The sequence below is a fragment of the Gossypium raimondii genome, chromosome 11, assembly GCF_025698545.1.
Source record: "Gossypium raimondii isolate GPD5lz chromosome 11, ASM2569854v1, whole genome shotgun sequence".
Classification (NCBI taxonomy): Eukaryota; Viridiplantae; Streptophyta; class Magnoliopsida; order Malvales; family Malvaceae; genus Gossypium; species Gossypium raimondii.
Window position 1 is genome coordinate 5,618,788 of NC_068575.1, and position 23,290 is coordinate 5,642,077.

Genomic DNA, 23,290 nt, shown 5'->3' on the forward strand with positions numbered 1-23,290 from the left:
GCGGCGGCGCGGCCATTCGTTGGCAATGACTATGGCCGGATAATGGGAGGGGGCTGAGAGGATCCCATTTTTTTTCTTTTTGTAACAGAGGCTGCAAATGAGGGTTTCAATTTTTTTTAAGTAATAAAAACATTTAAACGGCGCCGTTTGATGGAGATCTGCGCATGTTTTGCCCTAATGGGTAATTTGCGCATTTGGTCCTTCCATCTTGCGCTTGAAGCGCAATCTGACCTTTCCTTTTTTTATTTGGACCGTGAATTTTGTTTCTGCTTCAGTCTGGTCCTTTGACCATGTGCGGTCATTTGCATTGAAACGCTGCACTCTGGGACTGGGGCATATTGCCTGATCAGTCCTCCAACCTTTAGGCGTATTCAAGTTCAGTCCCTGAGCTTTTTATTTACAGTTTGGACCCCCGAATTTCGGTTTGATTTTAATTTTATCCTTTAGTTCATTTAATTTATTATTTTTTAAAAAGAAAAGGGGAGTTCCTTTATTATTTATTTTAAGTTATATATGTGTATATTTTATTTACCTAATATTTTTCTTATCGTTTGTATTACTTGATTTAAGTCAATATAAATACATGCATGCATTTTATAATACACGTACATATTTTTCCCAATTTATATGTATATATACTCATACATATATTCTTTATATTCTATAATCTATATACCTTTTTATTTTCATATATATATATATACATACATACGTACTCATATATTTTTGTCTATATACATCTTTCTACTTTCACGAATATATACACACTTATATATATTTTTATATTTTATAATTTTATGTACATATATATATTTCTTTTAAATACATATATACTTTTTAGGTTTTATAATTTTAAAATACATATATACGCACATACTTTTGACATTTTTATATATAAATTATCATTATTTACTTACTTATATTTTTATTATTTTTAAACTTTGATGTATACTTACATATATATATATATATATATATATATCTTCTTACATTCTTTATAATTATATCTATTTACGTTTTCATCATTAATTTAAAATATTTTTATCTCACTTGCTTATATGCTTGTTTTCTTGTATGTTGTTGATTCATCCTTTTTTATTTATCTTATCTTTGATGCTATTGCTCGTATTATCATTTTACTTGCACCATCATCATTGTCATCCCATTATACCCATTTTTACTCAGATTTGTAAAAAAGGAAGATTTCGAAAATAAAAGTAATACTCGGTATTTGGGATCTTCGAGAGGATTGAACCCTAACGTGTTGGGTTCCCATTTTCTTCGTCGAATCTAAATAATCGAGAATCCTCTTTAAATAAAAAATAAATAAAAGCTCATTTTCGGGATTTTAATATGTTGTGTCCTAACGCATTGGATATGACACGTTTTTTCTCGATACGAGGATTTTTCAAAAATAAAGGCAATATTCCATATTTAGAAAATTTGAGAAAATCGTGCCCTAACTTACTGAGCTTCGATTTTTCTCGCGTTGATCCTAAATAACCGAATATCCTTTTAAAGTTGAAATAAATGAGGTTCAAACAAAAAAAATAGAGGCAAGTTTACTCTCGAAAATACGATGTGTTGTGTCCTAACTTACTGGATGTGATATCTTGTTACTTCGAGATAAGAAGGTTTTTTTTCCATTTTGATTTATTCGAGTAATTTTAAAATAACACGCATAAAAAAAGATTGTATTTTTAAATTCTTTAAAGTTCTCAATTTTCGACACCAAGACATTAAGTAATCAACTAGGTACCAATTTTTGGGCGTGTCGAGGTGCTAATCCTTCCTCGTATGCGTGTGAGCTCCGAACCCGTTTTTCTGAATTTCGAGACCAAAATCGTTGTTTTAATAAAAATTAAATCGTTTATTAAAAACAACCACTTTTCGAGGTGACCCAATCACACCTCATCAAAAAAGGATTGGTGGCGACTCCCGTTTTCGTTTTCATTTTCAAAAACCAAGTCGACCCCGTTTTCATCAAAAAAATGGTGTCAACAGCTTGGCGACTCCACTGGGGACAAAATAAGAGAGTCAAGCCACGAGTTGATTACTTTGTCTTTTTGTTGAAAATCGATAACTTGGTTTAAATATACGATTCTTTCTTTGCATTTCATTCGTCTCTATTTCGGTTTTTATCATTGTGATTTGATCGCCGTGATAGTTTAAGCTTGGTATGCTGCTGCATTGCATTGCATGACCTTCGGTCGCACCCTTTTAAGTGGGAGTGAGAAACTATTCCTTCGTGAGGTCTTCACCTCCGTACAGGATAGCGGATCGCTTTTGGGATACATCCGTACCTATGTCTTCGTGAGATTTTCATCTCCATGCAGCCATAGGGAAATGTATTCCCCTGAACCAAACTCAATCCGTATGAGCCTATAATGGGTGAGGATCGAGGAATCTGTTGGTTCGGGTACCTTTAATTTAGAACCAAACATCATGTAGTGAACCTTAGGAGCCTACCCTAGATAGAACCACTTCGATTCCCAGTATTCACCCTAATAGGTGTTCTATTTATTCTTGTTTTCTTTTGCTTTGTACTAACCTGTTTTCTTTTTTTGTTATGATTGCATTGCATTTTCATCATAAAAAAGAGGTGTTGATTCACGTTCGGTTGTTAAATAGAGAACTTGTCATAAGGAGATGGGTTTCTTGATAAAGTGGATAATAATACTGTTGTCCGAATATGATCCAAGAAAACGTGATAAAAGAAGGATGATAGTTTAATGGAGGACTACACAACTATTGCTCTGTTGCCCGAGAATTCAAGGTGACAAGGATTATTCGAGAGCCGCTGAACTTTCGTAAAGAGAAGCCAACGAGCATCACGAGGATGAGTGATTAACGAGTCGTGGCTCGGATCAAGCAAAAGGGAGATAGAAGAGACGTTCTTTTGAAGAGATCGTGAAATTTATCTTAACTCTCGAATGGAGAAGAGGATCGAATATCCCTGCCTATGACGGCAAAGCCGTATATATATATGCTTTATGTAAAGAGATTTGTTTTCTAGTCAAGTTGTTCTAATAGAATTGAATCAAGAATCAACGTCTCTTTTTGCATTCATGCATTTGCATTCATGCATCTGCATTACATTGCATGCATCTTTTTATTCATTAACATTACATTTCATTGCATACAATAAATTTCCTAAAATCCAAAAGTGCATTGAGTTCAGAACTTTAGTACAGAGCCAGATAGATGAAAAAGAATTGGAATTCTTTGAATATATCGATGGCTTGGAAAGTAAAGATGTTTGTGCCTTTGAAGAAGGAACTAAAAAAACCTATCAGGGATTTGTTTCTACATCCCTAAAGGCGTTCTAAACAACTGGACTGTAGAGGATATTCTTGTAATTTTTAGGACCATTTCAGAGTAATATTTGGAACGTTCTTATTGCTCTAAGCCTGGGAGCAATAGAAAATCCTTTTGTGAAAATGGCACATGTCCACTATTCTTTATTTCAACGAAATGCATCTTTGTGTCTTGTTTTGGCAAACATTCTTTTGTTCCTTCCATTTCATTCATACTCATACCACACAAATAATTCCCTTTTGATTCATTGGTTCTTTGAGTCTTCTTTCGTTCCCTAGAACAGGTCTCCAGATATCAACGATATGAGTGACATTGCTATTGACTCAGAACTTTCTTTTGAGCAAGATATGTGTCTAGAGGAACCTCAAAACTTCGAAGATGATCGAGACTGTAGCTTATCTCCTGATTTGTTAAGGATGGTAGAGCAAGTCGAAAAATAGATCTTACCTTACAAAAAAATCAGTGGGAAATTGTGAGCTTAGGAGAGGAGAAAAAGGTAAAAATCAGAGCCTGTATCACCGCAGAGATAAAGCGGGACGTCATTGAGTTACTCTGAGAATTCAAAGATGTTTTCGTATGATCAAGATATGCCTGAGCTACCAAGACATGTGGATGCTGTTAAGGCTAAAAAGTATTAGAAAATGTCCATAAGGGTGTCTACGGAACACATGCATTGATTTTGCAATGGCCAAGTAAATCATGAGATTTAGGTACTGCTGGTTCACCATGGAAGGGGATTGCATCAGTTATACCAAGAAACGCCACAAAGGCCAAATTTACGGGGACAAAATTCGTGTGCCTCTATCTATTCATGTTATGACTTTTCCATGACCTTTCTCTATGTGGGGGCATGGAGGTCATTGAGCTAATCTTGCCAAAAGCTTCTAGCGATCATCGAGTCATCTTTGTAGTCATCGATTACTTCATTAGGTGGGTGGAAGCTACTTCATGTGCCAATCTCACGAAGGCAACAGTCAGCAAATTCTTAAAAATCATGTCAGTATGGAATGCCAAGAAGGGATCATATTGGACCATGTATTGAATTTAAACAACGGCAGAACATCAAAAGTTTGCAATCTGTTCAAGATTAACACCATATTGCCCCAAAATGAATGACTCAGTGGAGGCAAAAAAAAAAAGCAAAAAAAAAGAACAAAAAAATAAAATAAAAAACAAGAAAAAAAACCTCTACCGGGGCAACTTATTTCTCACTAGTATATGGAATAGAGGTAGTTTTACACATTAAAGTTGATATTTCTACCCTTCGAGTCTTGTCAGAGCTGAATTTGGATGAAGAAAATCAAGGTCCGATATGTACAGTTAAATTTGATTGAAGAGAAAAGGTTGAAAGCTATCCATCATGGTTAAATGTACCAAAAGCGAATGATGCGAGCTCACCAAAAAGGTTCCCCCAAAAAAAAATTCCTTGAGGGGGACCTGATATCGAAGAAGATCCTTCCCATACAAAAGTACTTCAGAAGAAAGTGGATCCCAAACTGAAAGGACCTTATGTGGAAAGTCTTATCTGGAAAAGCATTGATATTGACCGAGATGGATGGCAAAAAACCTGCCTAATCTTGAGAATTCTGATTCAAGCAATAAGTACTTCATTTGAAAAAAAAGAAAAGAAAAAGAAAAAAGAAAAGAAGAACGAAAAAAGAAAAAGGAGAGGCCAATGTGAAAACCCGCAAAGGGCACCTTGAGACCAAAGGGGTTTTAAATTGAAAACCCAGGAATGGGCAGTTCAAATTTTGATTGAAGGTGGGGCATGCAGTAGTCTTACCCTCTCTGAATTAATAAGAAGGAGAGATGATACATCTTGGGGCATCAACAAAGTCTTCTAAGACTTCTAGACACATATCAAGTTCAAAAGGGTCCTCAAGAAGTTTAGGGCAGAGAAGCTAATGCTACGATATCTGGGGCACCTATTTCCATTTTATTCATTTTTTGTATTTTTGACAAAATACACCATCTTGATTAATTTATTCTCATTTTGTATTCTAGCAAAATTTGCTATCTTGATTAATTTGTTCATTTAGAGCTTTGCTCTCAACAAATTTCCATCTTATCCATTGTGATAATCTTTTTCATCTTATACATATCGTATCTCAGCAAAATTTTCTGTCTTGATTGATTTGTTTGTTTAGAGCTTTGCTCTCAACAAAATTTCATTTTGTCCATTTTGATAATCTTTTTCAAGCATTTTTCATTGAAATAACAATTAATGGACTGACAATACTCATGCAGAAGGAGTTCTGCATATTACTCTGAAAGTTTCTAAATAATACGAGGACCTGAAACAAGACTATTATTTAGAACTGACAAAACTTGAGGGTTGAAAACATTTGAGAAAGGATGGTCTAAATTGAGACTATTTCTTTGAATCTTCTGTCAAAGATACTTGCTGAACGAGAAAACATCAGTGATAGAACCTTGATGAACAACGAGCAACGACAACCCAAACTTTAAAAAGGGATCATTTTCATGACATTCTGCATTCATTCAAATGTCATTCATACACATCTAGTTAGGAGCATTTGATTCAATCTGATCATGTCATCCTAATCACTAGGCATAAATAGGTTCATAAAATAGATTATACAGGTCATGTTCCCTATAGAACAAATCAGTAAAAATCGAAGACAAACATTGTTTCTCTTGGTTGTAGCAGAGCTGGTTGAAGACAACAGATCTTTCCTTCCTGCATTGACGGCGAAGCAGATCGAAGACACAAACCTTGCCTCTCTTGGTTGTAGCAGAGCTGGTTGAAGACAACAGATCTTGCCCTCCTGCATTGACAGCGAAGCAGATCGAAGACAAACCTTGCCTCTCTCGTTTGTTGCAGAGCTGGTTGAAGATAGCAGATCTTGCCTTCTGCATTGACAATGAGGCGATCGAAGACAAACCTTGCCTCTCGTTTGTTGCAGAGCTGGTTGAAGATAGCAGATCTTGCCTTCCTGCATTGACAGCGAAGCAGATCGAAGACAAACCTTGCCTCTCTCGTTTGTAGCAGAGCTGGTTGAAGATAGCAGATCTTGCCTTCCTGCATTGACAGCGAAGCAGATCGAAGACAAACCTTGCATCTCTCGTTTGTAGCAGAGCTGGTTGAAGATAGCAGATCTTGCCTTCCTGCATTGACAGCGAAGCAGATTAAAGACAAACCTTGCCTCTCTCGTTTGTAGCAGAGCTGGTTGAAGATAGCAGATCCTGCCTTCCTGCATTGACAGCGAAGCAGATCGAAGACAAACCTTGCATCTCTCGTTTGTAGCAGAGCTGATTAAAAATTACAGATCTTGCCTTCCGATATTTGGCAGCGAAGTAGATCGAAAATGGCAGATTTTACCTCCCTGACTACAGTGGAGTACATTGAAGCCGATAACTCTATCTCCCTGTATTTGGCAGTGGAATAGATTGAAGATTACAGATCTTGCCTTCCTGTATTTGGCAGCGAAGTAGATCGAAGATGGTAGATTTTACCTCCCTGACTACAGTGGAGTACATTGAAGCTGATAACTCTATCTCCCTGTATTTGGTAGTGGAATAGATTGAAGATTACAGATCTTGCCTTCCTGTATTTGGCAGCGAAGCAGATCGAAGATGGCAGATTTTACCTCCCTGACTACAGTGGAGTACATTGAAGCCGATAACTTTATCTCCCTGTATTTAGCAGTGGAATAGGTTGAAGATCAAATATGGCAGATTTTACCTCCCTGACTATAGTGGAGTACATTGAAGCCGATAATTCTATCTTCCTGGGCATCAGTGGAATAGAGTGAAAAGTACAGATCTTATCTCCCTAAGCAGTAGTGGAGCAGATCACATCCAGTCTTATCTCCCTAAGCAGTAGTGGAGCAGAAGAAAAAAAAAGCAATCTCATCCCTATAGAGTTGCAGCAGAGAAGATTGAAGTCATATCTCTCTAAAGATGTCGTAAAGTGGATCAAAGCGACAAGACACAGTGGACTAGAGTGAAACTACTTGAAGAAGAGAAGCGTCAAAAGAAGTCGAGACTCGGTGAGACCGGGCAAAACTGGTCTTTCTTAGTCTTTGCTCTGTTCTCGTTACACGACAACGAGCAAAGAGGGGCAGTTGTACAAGCCCAAATTTTGCCCAGCCCAATACCCAAACTTAATTACAAAACCCAAAAAACAAATTAATCCATATCAAGCCCAATTAAACCCAAAGTCTAGCCCAAATCACATTAACCCAATCGCCCAAATTACACCAATAACAAACTTTCAAAGAAAAACCCTAGGCACCACATGCCGCTAGTACCGCTCCTACCCCAAGCCTATGCCACGCCTCTAGCACCAGATGCGCTTCACCTCAAGATCAAGACGTCATGCCACGGTCGAGACTCGCCATCACCACGCGTCGACACATCAATCACCGCAACACGCAAGCAAGAAAACAACAAAAGCAAGACAAACGAAAAAGACAAAAATAGAAGAGAACATATAGTTCGGCTATAAAAAGCGAAAATGAAACCATTGTAATCCTCTCCCGATTTTACTGAATAAAAAGACAGAGCGAAACTTTTTTAATCTTTCTTTTCTTTCTTTTTATTAGTATTATTATTATTTTTCTTTAAAAACGAAAATAAAAAGGAAAGCAAAACTTACTCGAGGCCGATTCGCGACCCGTCGTCGGTGGTCCTTCACCGTCGTCGGATTCGCGTTCAAAGGAGGGGATGAACCATTTTCTTTGGGACCCTCGGTCAAGAAAACTCAACCCTTGAATACGCCGTGAAGCGAGGAAAATAAAGGCCATCTTTTTCGTCATGGCCTTTGGCCTCGGTGGCCATGACCATTCGTTAGCAATGACCATAGCCGAATAATGGGAGGGGCCAAGAGGATCCCATTTTTTTCTTTTTTGTAACAGAGGTCGCAAATGAGGGTTTCAATTTTTTAAGTAATAAAACATTTAAACGGCGCGTTTGATGGAGATCTGCATGTTTTGCCCTAATGGGTAATTTGCGCATTTGGTCATTCCATCTTGCGCTTGAAGCGCAATCTGACCTTTCCTTTTTTTTTTTGATTTGGACCGCGAATTTTGTTTCTACTTCAGCCTGGTCCTTTGACCATGTGCGGTCATTTGCCTGATCAGTCCTCCAGCCTTTAGGCGTATTCAAGTTCAGTCCCTGAGCTTTTTATTTATAGTTTGGACCCCCGGATTTTGGTTTGATTTTAATTTCATCCTTTAGTTCATTTAATTTATTTTTTTTAAAAAGAAAAGGGGAGTTCCTTTATTATTTATTTTAAGTTATATATGTGTATATTTTATTTACCTAATATTTTTCTTATCGTTTGTATTACTTGATTTAAGTCAATATAAATACATGCATGCATTTTTATAATACACGTACATATTTTTCCCAATTTATATGTATATATACTCATACATATATTCTTTATATTCTATAATCTATATACCTTTTTATTTTCATATATATATATATATATATACATACATACATACGTACTCATATATTTTTGTCTATATACATCTTTCTACTTTCACGAATATATACACACTTATATATATTTTTATATTTTATAATTTTATGTACATATATATATTTCTTTTAAATACATATATACTTTTTAGGTTTTATAATTTTAAAATACATATATACGCTTTATACTTTTGACATTTTTTATATATAAATTATCATTATTTACTTACTTATATTTTATTATTTTTAAACTTTGATGTATACTTACATATATATATATCTTCTTACATTCTTTATAATTATATCTATTTACGTTTTCATCATTATTTTAAAATATTTTTATCTCACTTGCTTATATGCTTGTTTTCTTGTATGTTGTTGATTCATCCTTTTTTATTTATCTTATCTTTGATGCTATTGCTCGTATTATCATTCTACTTACATCATCATCATTGTCATCCCATTATACCCATTTTTACTCAGATTTGTAAAAAAGGAAGATTTCGAAAATAAAAGTAATACTCGGTATTTGGGATCTTCGAGAGGATTGAGCCCTAACGTGTTGGGTTCCCATTTTCTTCGTCGAATCTAAATAATCGAGAATCCTCTTTAAATAAAAAATAAATAAAAGCTCATTTTCGGGATTTCAATATGTTGTGTCCTAACGCATTGGATATGACACATTTTTTCTCGATACGAGGATTTTTCAAAAATAAAGGCAATATTCCATATTTAGAAAATTTGAGAAAATCGTGCCCTAACTTACTGAGCTTCGATTTTTCTCGCGTTGATCCTAAATAACCGAATATCCTTTTAAAGTTGAAATAAATGAGGTTCAAACAAAAAAAATAGAGGCAAGCTTACTCTCGAAAATACGATGTGTTGTGTCCTAACTTACTGGATGTGATATCTTGTTACTTCGAGATAAGAAGGTATTTTTTCCATTTTGATTTATTCGAGTACTTTTAAAATAACACGCATAAAAAAGGATCGTATTTTTAAATTCTTTAAAGTTCTCAATTTTCGACACCAAGACATTAAGTAATCAACTAGGTACCAATTTTTGGGCGTATCGAGGGTGCTAATCCTTCCTCGTGCGTAACCGACTCCCGAACCCGTTTTTCTGAATTTTGTAGACAAAAATCGTTGTTTTAATAAAAATTAAATCGTTTATTAAAAACAACCACTTTTCGAGGTGGCCCAATCACACCTCATCGAAAAAGGATTGGTGGCGACTCCCGTTTTCGTTTTCATTTTCAAAAACCAAGTCGACCCCGTTTTCATCAAAAAAATGGTGTCAACAATATTAATATCAATACGTATCAAAATCAATAAAAAATGATACATCCATTAATACGATACTGACTTTCTTACTTAAACCATTTAATCATTTTAAGTTATCGAGTAAATATTATGATATTAGATTAAAACAATAACAAGTTACTTAAACCATTTAATCATTTTAAGTTATCGAGTAAATATTATGATATTAGATTAAAACAATAACAAGTCAACTTACACAATCTTATTTCTAAATTGATAAAATCAATGTGGAAATGCGAGCAAATTTATTGATTTATAATAAGAGATTTGCATCATCTTTTTTTTTTATAAATTAAACAAAGAATTACATAGAGTAGCAAAAGAGCTGTCATCCTTTAAGATTTCTGTAATCTCTAAAGGGGATCCTCAAACATATCCAAAGATTCATCACTCAATAGAGCCATTTTTGCCAAAGCATCAGCTGCTCAATTAGTCTCTCTGGGAACATAAATCAAGGACCACTTCTCTTCAAAGGTTAGGATTTGTTGAATCCTCCTTATCAGGGAGTTTTTTGGACCACCAAGCTTACTTTCGCTGATAGAAATCACATTTTCAAGATTATTTGATTGAATAATGACCTTGTCATAACCTTGTTTCTGAAGGAGAAGTAGACCATCCAATAAACCCTACATTTAAGCAACCGCTACTGAACATTTCCCCAAAATGCGATTGTAACCTAGGATCCACTTCCCTTTGCTATTGCGTATCACACCACTTGCAGCAGAGAAACCAGACACATAGTGAACAACACCATCAGTATTAAGGAAAACACACATACTTGGATTTTGACGAGCTGAAGTCTGTTTTGGTTGAGAAACCATCACTTCATTATGGATGGAGAGAAAATGTTTCACCCAACTATAAGAGACATTGATAATATCCTTTAGATTCATAGCATTCCCTTGAAAAATGATCGAATTATTATTTTTCCAAATGCTCCAAAGAATAATCCCAATGAGGCAAGCCCAAGATGAGTCACTCTTCTTGTTGGTAGAAAGAGATCGCAAATTCGAGAAAAGCCACGCCGAAATATTAGCAGAAAAAAACTTCCAAGATGATTAGCAGGGATGACATGATACCAAATTTCCCTCACAAAAGAACAACCCCTAAGGATATGAAGGGTATCCACCATAATATGGCCACAAAGATGACACAACGCGTCTCACGCAATAACTTTTCTAACTCTTTCAGAGTTAGTTAACAGTCTCTGTTTAAGAATTAACCAGATGAACTGCTTGACACGTTGGGGCACTAAAATTTTCCATACCATACTCCAATTCACCTTCTTCGGATTCCAAGACTCCTCCTTCAGCATATAATAAGCACTCTTCACAGAAAAGACACCGGTCGTCGTTCTAGACCAAAATAGAATATCTGGCCCAGCTAAGTCTAAAGGAGGAGGAATGCTAATGATTCGTTTAACCACTTCTTCTGGCAGCCACAATCTGAAAAGATCAAGGTTACAATCGCCATTAACCAAAACCATTTCATTAACTTTGCTCTCAGGAACAATGTTGCCATGACTCGGAACATATTGATTAAGAGGTCTCACATTAGAGACCAATTGTCCTCCCAACAACGAACAGTCTTCCAATTTCCAATGAACCAGATCATATTACTGCGCAATGGAGGCCAAGCTTTGGCAACTGCTTTCCACTTATAGGAGCAATTGTTCCTCATAATAGAGTACTCCGACATACTTTCACACAGTCCATACTTAACTCTATGGACCTGAACCCAAAGAGCTTCAGTCTTAGTAATAAGGCTGTAACCAATCTTCAACATGAAAGCTTTGTTCTGATCCCTCAAACATCGAAAATCGAGACCTCTGTGTAGCTTAGGCTGACAGATATCATCCCACCCCAAAGCTATTTTCCTTTTCCCGTCCGTAGCACCCCAAATGAATTGTCTTGCTAATTCTTCAATAGAGTCACAAATTCCTTTAGGGACTAGAGTCGACTGCATGAGATAACTTGAGATAGACAATAGAACTGATTGTGCTAAGCTAACCCTTCCAGCAAAGAAAAGTCTCTTAGCATCCCAACTATAAAGTCGAATACGAACTCTTTCCACCAAAAAATCTAAGATGCTATTAGTAACTCTTCGATGAAAAAGTAAAACCTCGAGATAGTGACCCAAATCATTAACTTCTTGAAAACCAAGCATGTTATTGATTTTATTCCTTAAAAGTTCGTTAACCCCCGTAGAAAAGAACACATTCATTTTCCTAGCATTTACCTTGTGACCAGATAACTCACAAAAGTTACTCAGAAATTTCTTGAGGAGACCACTATGAATCAAATTAGCTCGACTAAAAATCACCAAGTCATCTGCAAAAAATAGGTGTGAAAGATTCGGTCCTATGCATGATAATCGAATGGGGCTCCACTCCCCTGAAGAGATACTCGTGTGAATCTATGGCCCAACCATTCCATACAGAGGACAAAGAGGTATGGCGACAGAGGACAGCCTTGTCGAATACCCCTTATCGGCCTAAGCTTTTGTGGTGGCGCACCATTTCATAAAACCTGCATAGAGGATAACGAGATAGCATTCTTAATAACTTTAATCAAATGAGAAGGAATATCTGCTGCATTGAGAGAAGCTTTTACAAAGTCCCATCTGACTATATCGTAAGCCTTCTCTAAATCAATCTTGATTGCCATCCATTGGAGATTTTTATTAGTTCTCATAGAATGTAAAACTTCCTGAGCGATAATGATGTTATAGATAATATTTATTCCAGCAATGAGGCCCTCTTGTTCTTAACTTGTGATCTTCAAGAAGATATTCTTAGATCTATTAGCAATGGCCTTTATGATCAACTTGTGCAACACAGAGCAAAGGCTGATAAGCTGGAACTGTGAGAAATTTTTTGGGTTTGGAACTTTAGGGATTAACACAATAAGTGTGTTATTGAACTCCGGGTCGATGGAACCTCCCTCAAAAATCTTCTTGACCCACTCACAAATAGCATCCCCAATATTATCCCATTGATTTTGGAAGAAAGCGGCATGAAAATCATCACTACCTGGGGCTTTCAAGGGTGCCATGTCGAAAAGAGCATCCTTATTTCCTCGTCCGTAACATTTCTCCCAAGAAAATTAACATCTTTAATACTAAGGCAATGAAAAGCACTAGGAGGAAGAATTCCTAGCGGGCTTGGATTCTCTCCCATAAAGATTCTGGAAAAAAATTAACCGTTTCGTTCTTAAGAACCTTTGGATAAAAAATCCAATCCCCGTCAACATTACGTAAAGCAGTGATTTTATTGAAATTCCTTCTCTGAACTATGCGTCTATGGAAGTAGCTAGTGTTACGGTCCCCAATTTAAGCTACTCGAATCTTGATTTTTTCTTCCAGAGCATGTCCTCATGATGAAGAATATTTTCAAGCTCATCTCGAATCATTAATTCCTGACGAATAAGAGAATTAGACCCCAAAAGGTCCAAAGGCATGCTGGATTTTAGAAAGCTTATGCATTAACTGCCTCTTCCTCTAGTTTATATGTCCATAAACACAGTTGTTCCACCTTTTAAGCTTATCAGTAAAACTAACAATCGCACTAGTCATATTATCATCTAAACTCTAATTTTCCTTGACAAAATTAGAGAAATTTTGGTGGTGCAGCCAGCCAGCTAAGAACCGGAAGGGACGATTAGGAGCATATCTAAATTCATGGAAAAAATTTAAAAGAAGCGGTCAATGATCAAATTTAATTCTAGGTAAATGGGAAATCGAACAATTAGGAAAAGATTCCATCCAAACGTCGCTACCCACAGCCCTATCAAGTCTTTCGGAGAGATTGCCTCGATGCCATGTAAAAGGAGGCCCTTGAAAACCCATATCATGCAATTGAGCTTTATCCATAAACTCACCAAAAAACTGGCATCTGCGACCTTTGACATGATCGCCTTTTTTATCATTTGAAGAGAGGATGGTGTTAAAATCTCCAATGGCCATCCAAGGATCATACCCAAGTGGAATTGAGCGACTTAAATCATTCCAAAAATTTTCCTTTTCAGTTTGTCAAGGCTCCCATACACAAAAGCAACAAAGACCAGATTAGGATACAAATTAGAACAAATATGAGCCAAAATGAAATGAGGATGATTACCAACCACATTCAAATCAATCAAAATTTTCCATCCAATCCAAATACCTCCAGAAAATCATACCACTTCCACACGATGAGACGTATCCCAGCCTAACTTTGCAATGATAGTGTCAGCTTTGGTCCCACTAATTCATAGAATCAGCAAATGGAACCCAGATATTTTTAGAATTTTTGTAACGATTACCTGGTCCTTTTAAAGTTTTATTAAGTTTCCAACCTCCTTTTATACCAGTCACTTTAGCATTTTGTCCCTTAAAAACCTCCCTAGGAAATTTATTCCAAACGAAGGACCATCACCCCCATCTCCTCACTCACGGTCTCCAGAATATTTCTATTTGTGAACACAACTGCCGAATGATTTTTGACCTCCAAAACGCCTTCCTTCACCTCCACATTAACAAAAGAATTCTTTTCAAAAGCAGGATTAAAGTGCACTACATGTTCTACTTGCTTTTGGAGAGAAAAATGGGGGTCCACTTGTACTTGATCTGCATCAACAACATTTTGTGAATTTAAAACTAAAGGAAAAAAAGAGACAGAATTACCTAAAATTAAAGATCGGTAGTTTCTTTCAGCACTTGGCAAAGAATCATGCGTGGCACTTGAGAGTTTAGACAAGTCTACTGCAGATTCTTTCGGATCCTGGACCTCTTGCTGCAACCCACTGCTAACATTGTTAGGGGCCTGCTCGTTACTAATCGAAGGAGTCAAAATTTTTACCGCCAAAGAAACCTACGGATCTGGGCCCATCTTAGTCCCACCTGTGGAATGGTTAATCAGAAGGTTAGTGGCCTGAGAGACACAGGCTTGACCCTTTAGATTTTTTCCCACCAACAGGCCCAAGTTGGATTTTTTAGAACCATCACTAGCAGGTTTTTTACCCTTTGAAGGTTTAGCTTGGGAGCTTTCCCTTTTTTCTTCAAATCTTTCTGGGGTTCTTTAATCATTTCCTTTTCCATTGAAGTCGCCTCCAAATTAACTAAAGATTGATAATGTGATCCCATAGTTTTCTCCCCTTTAGAATTGTTTCCTTTTTTAGTGCCATCCAAGGTGCCGCGTCTGGTCTTCCGCTCCACTAGCATCTAGGGACCATAGTATCCAGGGATCATAGTCTCCTTCTCCGGCTGCTGCAGAAATTACAGCAGCTTATTCTGATGACTCACCCTTCTCTTTTGCCCCTGAGGTTTGTGTGACTGATGAATAGGTTTCTTTAGTATGACCATAACAACCACACTTAAAGCAAACCACAGGTAGGTTTTCGTATTTTATCCTTTGAGGGCTACCATTGATAAGAATCTTAGAGACTAACGGTCACCGTAAATTGACAAAAACTTCCATGTGAGCGTTTAAAAATGCCGCTATAGGCCTAAAAAAATACCGCTAAAAGCCTGTTTTGTTATAGTGGTGTTAAAATCCAACTTTGTTACTTTACCTATCATTCCCCCAATCTTCATGTGAATCTATTTTTATAAAAGTGACTGGGAAGATCGGGAAAACGAATCAATGTGAGAACCAAATTAGGGTAAGGTAAATTGGGATTGAAATCAATCGTCCAAGGCTGGACGGTAAGGTAATGACCGAAAATAACCCACGGACCCTGAGAAAGGATCTTGTCATAGTCTTCATGCTCTGAAATTTTGCAAGAAAATAACCATTCTCAATATCCATTAATTGAAAAGGCTTAGATGGTCTCCAAATCCCATATAATCTATTTTGCAAAGTCGTGATTCCAAGGTTTCGTCCCAACATCTTGAGTACCACAGAGGTTGACATTTTCTTTTCCAAAAGTTGATAAACTCTCTTTGAGAAATCAATGGAAGGGACACCATCAACAAAAGATTTCTTGACATCCTGCTCTGTAAGGGAGAAATTATTAGCAAAGTATTGGCCATCACTTTTATTAATCTGATCAAAAGTTTCCTTCGCCACTAGCATATCCTTCCATGACAGCGAAGGCATTGGTAGTGGATCCACAACCATCACATCTTCAGGAGTCGCATCCGACTCCTTAAATTGAACCTTCTTTGTGTTAGAATCCTCAGGAATAGAGACATCTTCTCTATTCCCGTTCACAGTAGCAACCGATGAAGACGAGAGACATCTTCTTTTGGGAAAAAAAGGCCGGCATCGTCCATAGAATCAGTCAATTTTAATTAATTAATTAATTAAAATTTTCGTATATAAATATCAAATTATTTTCGTATATAACACTATTTTTACTGTGATTGAGCAACTAAGGTCAGTTCTTTATTGAGTCTAAGTTCTAAAAAACACTTTCCACCGCAAAAGTAATAAAGAAGGCTTGATTTTTAGAGTCAAAATTATGATGAAAAAGTGCTTCTTTTTTTTTTTTTTACCTAAATGCAAAAGTTAATATTTAATTACTTTTAGGTTTTGACTCAGTGGCGTATCTAGGTAGTGGGGTAATGGAAAATTGTCCATTTAGATCTTTTAAAAATTTTAAATTAATAAAAATAAAATTACACTTCAACCCTTTCTAAAAATTTGATTTAATCTTTTAAAAATTATAAAATTAAAATTTAATTTCAAACTCTAACCTCCCTGTTTTAACTTTTAGATTTTAAAGTAAAATTATCAAAAGCTAATATTTAGATAAATTTATAATAACTATAGTTTTGACCAACTATTATAGTAATAATAGATGAAAGACGATCATAAATTATGATTTCCTTTTCTCTGAGATCATTCATTGGAATTTTCAATTTTTTTTATTGCACATAAAGTTTCCTATTTATTTCCTCTTCACAATCACAGAGGACAAATGGCTTCGTGTTGAGTTTTGTGAATAAAGTTTTTGTTACCAAAATTTATTAAAATTATTTATGTTTTTAAATCTAATCAGCCCATAAATCAAAATGGATTGGCCCTGAGCTCACAACAGAAATATTTAGGAGGAAAATAATTTCTACGTTTGTTTCATTGAAAATGACTTTCGGAAAATGATTTACTTTTCTGAAAAAGTTAATATTTTCTGGTGTTTGGATGAATCTGTGTAAAATATTTTCTTTTGTTTGGCAGGTTCTTTAAAAATATTTCATAAAAGTCGTTTTCAATTAAACAAACATACATTTGAGATTTTTTTATTTTTTATTGTTTAATTGAGTTTATTTTATATTTATAATTTTATATTTTACATTGTTTTTACATATAATAAAATTATTTTGTTAAATTTAGGTTCATTGCAACGATCATTTTTTCGTTACATGACTATCAACTGAGTATTTTTTATTTTAAAATATGACATTAACATGTCAACAGTTAGACTTGATTTTCAAATTTGGAAAGTAGAGGATTAAATTCTTGAAAATAAAAGTACGAAACTAAATTGCAAATTTGTGAAGAGTATATAGACTTATGACATATTTTAACATTTATATTACAAAACATTTATTATTAATATATTTATAATTGTAATAAATATTTAGTATTAAAATATTAATATTGATATTTTCAATAATATGTGAATAATATTATTTAAAATTATTATTTTAAAATTTACTATTAAAATAAAATTTAAATATTAAATAATTCATTAAAAATAATAAATTATTTTAATTATATTAATAATTTATTATATGGATAAATATAAATAATTAAATACGTATGTTTAATAATATTAAAAAATATAATATTTTATATTAATATTTTAATAATTTTAAATATTTTTAAAAATAAAAATAAAATTTATTATCAATATAATAATATTAAACTTGATTTAAGTTAATTATTATATAAAAGTAAAATTATCTATTGAGGAGCTCTTTTCCGGAAAATGACTTATGTTTTTCAAAAGGGTAAGCCATTTTACAAGGAAAAATATTTATTTTCCGTTGACCAAGCTGTTTTATGTGAAACAAGCACAGGAAAATGCAGAAAATATTTTTCGTAAAACCTTTTACATGTAAACAAACGGACCCTAAATTTTTTCTTTTGGTCCAAAATGTTTAGATTTGGGATTTCATCCTTTTGGATACTTAAAATTTCAAGTTTACCTTTATAGTGTTTTAAAATAAAATCTGAAAATTTTTCTCTCGTGTAAAAAAATATTTATGACATCAGGGGTGAAGTCAAAAAATTATTTTTTGGGAGCTGGAATTAAATTATATATTTTTATCGTAAAAATATAATTTCACCATTTTAATAGCCTATATCCTTATAATTTTTAAAAGATTAAATCAAATTTTTATCAATTTAGAGGGGCTAAAATGTAATTTTACCATTACTAATTTAAAATTTTATAAATTATAAAGGGGTCTAAATGAAAAAAAAATTCATTTTAGAGGGGTGGGCCCCTGCCAGCCCCCTTGGCTACGCGCATGTATGGAATAATGTCAAGTTAAGCCCTTTTTGACCCTTATTTTTTTGAGCTAAATTTGGCCACTAATCTTTTAATTGATATTAATCATATCAATTTATTTGAGTAAAATATTTTTATAAACTTAAATTTTTACTTTTAAAAACTCATGGTAGTTGTACAATTTGTATCAATCGAAATGCTCCCTTTCAATAGTAAACTAGAATAATAAATTTTAGGTCTCGTTCCAGTGCAAATTTCAATTGATATTAATCATATCGATATGTAGTGGTTAATTTCACTTATACCAGCCATAAAATGATGTACCATGTTGATGTTATTTGTTTTAATTATTTTAAATTGTGTATGTTGTTTAGTTTAACTTTATGATGTAACTCAAGTTTATGTTTTCTTAAAACATATAATTTTTACACGTTAAAAAATAATAGTAAAGCCCCTGCGAAAGCAGGGGTTAATTCTAGTAATAGGTGAAAGACCACGTTATTGACCCAAAAGTTCAATTATGATTTCCTTCTCCATGGCATCATTCACTGTAATTTTCAATTTCTTTTTATCAGTTTCCCAAATTTTCTATTTATTTCCTCTTGACAGTCACTGACGACAAATAATTTCATGTTCAGTTTTCTCAATTAAGTTTTTGTTACGAACGTTGCAAAGTTCCCTATTTATAAAACATTTATTATTAACTTAACATAAAATCTAATATAGTAGATGTTAATTATGTAAATACAAAAGATTTTATTATATTATATTGTTAGGTATGATACTATTTGAGAGAATAGAACTAGAATAAGTACTAATGATAGCTCACGAGTTATTTAATTTGAGACATTCAAATCTTTAAAATATAGTTAAGTGGACATTTTCTCATATTAACATCACCTCAATATAACATAAAAAAAGAGGTTAAATTGTATTAGCATTTTGCATACTTTATAACTTTATTCGTAAGCGGAAATAAGATGATTTATATTTTGAAGAGTGCATGAAAAGGAAGAACTTGATAATTTTAATAATATAAATTCATGTTAAAAAGGAGTATATATAAATGTTAAAAAAGAATAATTCAACAAATATGCAATGTTAAAACAATTAAATAACATTGTATATGATTTTATTACTCTTGTTATTTTTATTATTAATTGTATTATTGACTATTTTCTTAGACTAACATGTTGCTTATAATGATCTGATTTCTATTTTTGTTACTCGTGTTATTAATATTTGGTTCCTCTTAAATGAACCAAAACATCATCCTTTATTCATATTAAACGATCTCAAAAAACTACTCTTATCGAATTACGTTCCAAACAATTAGCGATTTGCACAGGAGTTACGGTTTTGTTTCTTCAACTAGTGGCATTTGTCGGTTTGCTTTCCTCCTACACTTTTCTTTAGTTTTGTTGGGATTCTTAGTTTCTAGGCGTTGTGTTGCGTGGCAGCCTCACTGTCAATTTGGCTTGCGTGTAATGCTTTTTGTTTTGAAGAGAAGAGCTGGGATGTTAATGATACCATCTTCCTTGTAAAGATCAGATCCTTGTTTTGGCTTCGAGCTTCATATGTTGATCTTAACCTCCGAGAATCTATTTGGTGGGAGTGTCCTTTGTTCTTATCTCCAACAACCCCTTCAAAGGATTCGAATAGGTATTTTTTTGTTCCCTCCGCCTTTTAGCTGCTTTAGAGTCAACATTCCAGGGGAACCAAGTCCCGCCGGTTTTGGTGTCCTTTGTCCTAATATTTTCTTTAATAATTAATGGAAAACAAAAAAAAAATTATATGTTCACCGTCTTAAGTATGGCTTGAGTTCGAGTCACGATAAGTGCATTGCTATTAGGACTTTGCTCTCTTTTTATAAATAAAAGAAAAATGCCAATCTATGTTTGGCTCTTACCTAAAATATTTTAGGCATTCTATGGATTTAATTGTTTCTTCCATTGAAAGTTAACTATTTTATATCTAATATAGAATTTCTTATTCTTACGTTGTTGTTTAAATAATAACCGATAGTTATGGTCAACGAAGGTTTTCTTATCTTCTAATAAATTTAATTTAAGAATTTGTCAATAAATTTTATATTTTTCTTGTCAACTTTCATATATTTATATATATAGGCATACATGTCGTAGATTTTCTTTAACAATTATTTGAAAAAAAAAAAGAAATCATATTTTTTTATATATTTATTTTTATATCCCTATTCGGCTTGGACGTGGTGATGTGAGAAGTGATAGTACCTATGGACGACCCTCTGTCTTTTGTTATTTTGTTGGCCATCCAGTGACTAGCCACCCGCGTGTCTCAAACCCTCCATAAAGCCAAATCATCTTGGGCCACCCACTATTAGTGCGTACGCACATATACCCAAAAGGGGATAATTGAAGCCAAACAACCACATACTACTTCACAAAAAGAATGACAAAGCAAGCCAAATTTATCACTTGATAGATCACACGAGTAGTCCATCACCTATATTGTCAGTGACGTAGCACTGTCAAGCATGGAGTCCTTCCCCATAAATACCCTAGGTCACGATGATAGTAGGATCTTTTCCCCTTCAGCAAACCTAAGCACCGCACCTAGCAACAATCTACCTCTCCTCTCCTTATCTCTTATCTCCTTTAACTCCTTCACTCAGGCTCTCCACCTAATTAAGGTGAACCAATCTTCTTGTCACCACCACCATATTCTCATTCTCTCCTCCCTTATTGTATCATAGTATCAATATCTATATCTATATACAATTTCATATTTAAAAAAAATTTCTATGTTCAGATACTACCAAAAAGAAACTCAATGTAAATAGGGCAATTCTGTGAACTCAAATATTTTTAGGCATTTTATGGATTTAATTATTTAGTGAAACTATAGCTCTTATACAATAATTATTGTACTTTGATTGAAAGCTAATTATTTTATATCAAATATAGATTTTTTGATTCTTACACTATTATTGCCTACTGTTCAGACAATAAAGTAAATTTTGATACTGTGGTCAACTAAGGGTTTTCTTTCCTTCTCAAATATTTAATTTAAGAATTTTCAATGAAATTTATATATATATATATATATATTTGTTGGTTTTCATACACACAATCTCATACCTTTTTCTTTAATAATTAATGGAAAACAAAGTTAAGGACACATGATTAAATGATCCTAGTTTTTTATCAAACATTGTGGCCATACTAATCCGTTTGCGGATTAGGAATATACTGCTTTATTGATTTTATTATAAATTTCAATATTTTGCAATTGGATTTAGTAGTGGTACAAAGTAACATCGACCTCGAGACTGGCATCTCCAGTCCTGGAGTTGGAAGAAGTGGCCCGAAATAGTGCAAACCCTGTGGCCATCCTAAACGCACCTGTCCCTCCCACTATTGCCATTTCACGAATTACGTCAGGGCCAGGAACAAAATCTGTGAGGGGATATCGTGAGAACAAGCTAAAGGAGCTCCCCTTGAACTTGCCAATGGTAAACGCAAAATCAGCGTAAAAAACTGCCGTGAACTTGGTAGGGTCTCGACTTAGTGCTAGGTACAGCCCTTGGGCATTTCCAACCATCTTGGATGTTCGTTCAGGCTCTAGAGTGAGGGGATCATCCATTGAATACAAGCTTCCGTATGGGGATGGGGAAAAGAAATCTTGGGTGATGTTGGCCTGAGCTATCAGGAATGTAGTAGGATTTTTACCACTGGGAATATCGTGGTAGAAGAAGCGAAGTCGGGTCATCTTTTCCACCCGAGGACCTGCCTTGATAGTTTTGGAGTAGTATTGGCCACAGACCGGTGCTACGGCGAGGCAAAATATCATTGCCCATGCAAATATCATCTGTTTTTCCATTTTTCTTCCAAATGTTTACCTCTATAATATTTGGTTTTGACACTTCAAAGTAAAGGAAAAACAATTGGTTTTGTGCTTCTTGCTTCACACAGTTGGGGTTTAAATAGAATTTGTGTTGGATTTTAAAATTGCTTTTTTTTTTTAATAAAATAGTTGTGTGAAAGCTTGAAATTCATGTGTCTTATTTTATTTTTGAAATCATATGGATGAAATTAATTGTAGAGAAGAGTGTAATTGTGATTGAAGGATTGAAGTTTTATTTAATGAGACTTTACTTACAAGTTGAAAGCTTTGAATATTGAGAAATACCCCAACGCGAGGTTATTATTCAAATCTAGAGTCTCAAGACATTGGAGAATTTAGGCTTAGCTCCTATAACTGAAAATTCCTCATTTATATATATGATTAAAATACTTTTAAAAAACTTAAAATATTACTTTTAAAAAATCAAATTGAAGTCAAGGAGAATTCATTATTAAAATCAAATTAAAGTCAAGGACAACACATTATTAAAATCAAACTAAAGTCAACGTGTGTGGCAACGATAAGCAACATCCTATAGCTTCAAGTTTTGCCACTAGTGGAAAAGTCTCATCAAAATCTATTCTTCTACTTTAGTGTAGAGGTGCGTATGGGTCAGGTCGAGCTCGGGTCTAAAAAATAGGTCTAAAATTTTGCTAAGTCCGTCCATATTAATTTTTATATAATTTTAAAATATATATAATACATCAAAAATACTAAAAAATTAAAATAAATATTTCCCAACAAATTAAAAATAAGTTTTAAAAAATATGCATACTTAAATAACACTAAGATAGATGCAACTTAAGAAGCAAATGTCTCTAAAATAATAACAAAATTAACAAATGTCTTTAAAAAAATAACAAAATTAATAATAA

General features: G+C 34.1%; 2 protein-coding genes across 2 annotated transcripts in view; both read right to left on the bottom strand.

Annotated features, from left to right (window-relative positions):
- Nucleotides 1-23,290, bottom strand: part of LOC105761397 (receptor-like protein EIX2) — a 105,746-nt gene that overhangs the window by 41,767 nt on the left and 40,689 nt on the right. The gene's annotated exons all lie outside the window — the stretch shown is intronic.
- On the bottom strand, nt 21,742-22,452 carry LOC105761401 (dirigent protein 15). The gene has a single exon (XM_012579199.2). The coding sequence runs from the start codon at nt 22,389-22,391 to the stop codon at nt 21,807-21,809; it is 585 nt and encodes a 194-aa protein (XP_012434653.1). The 5' UTR covers nt 22,392-22,452; the 3' UTR covers nt 21,742-21,806.

Coding starts and splice junctions, on each gene's coding strand:
- LOC105761401 (XM_012579199.2), bottom strand. CDS start 22,391: ATGGAAAAACAGATGATATTTGCATGGGCAATGATATTTTGCCTCGCC.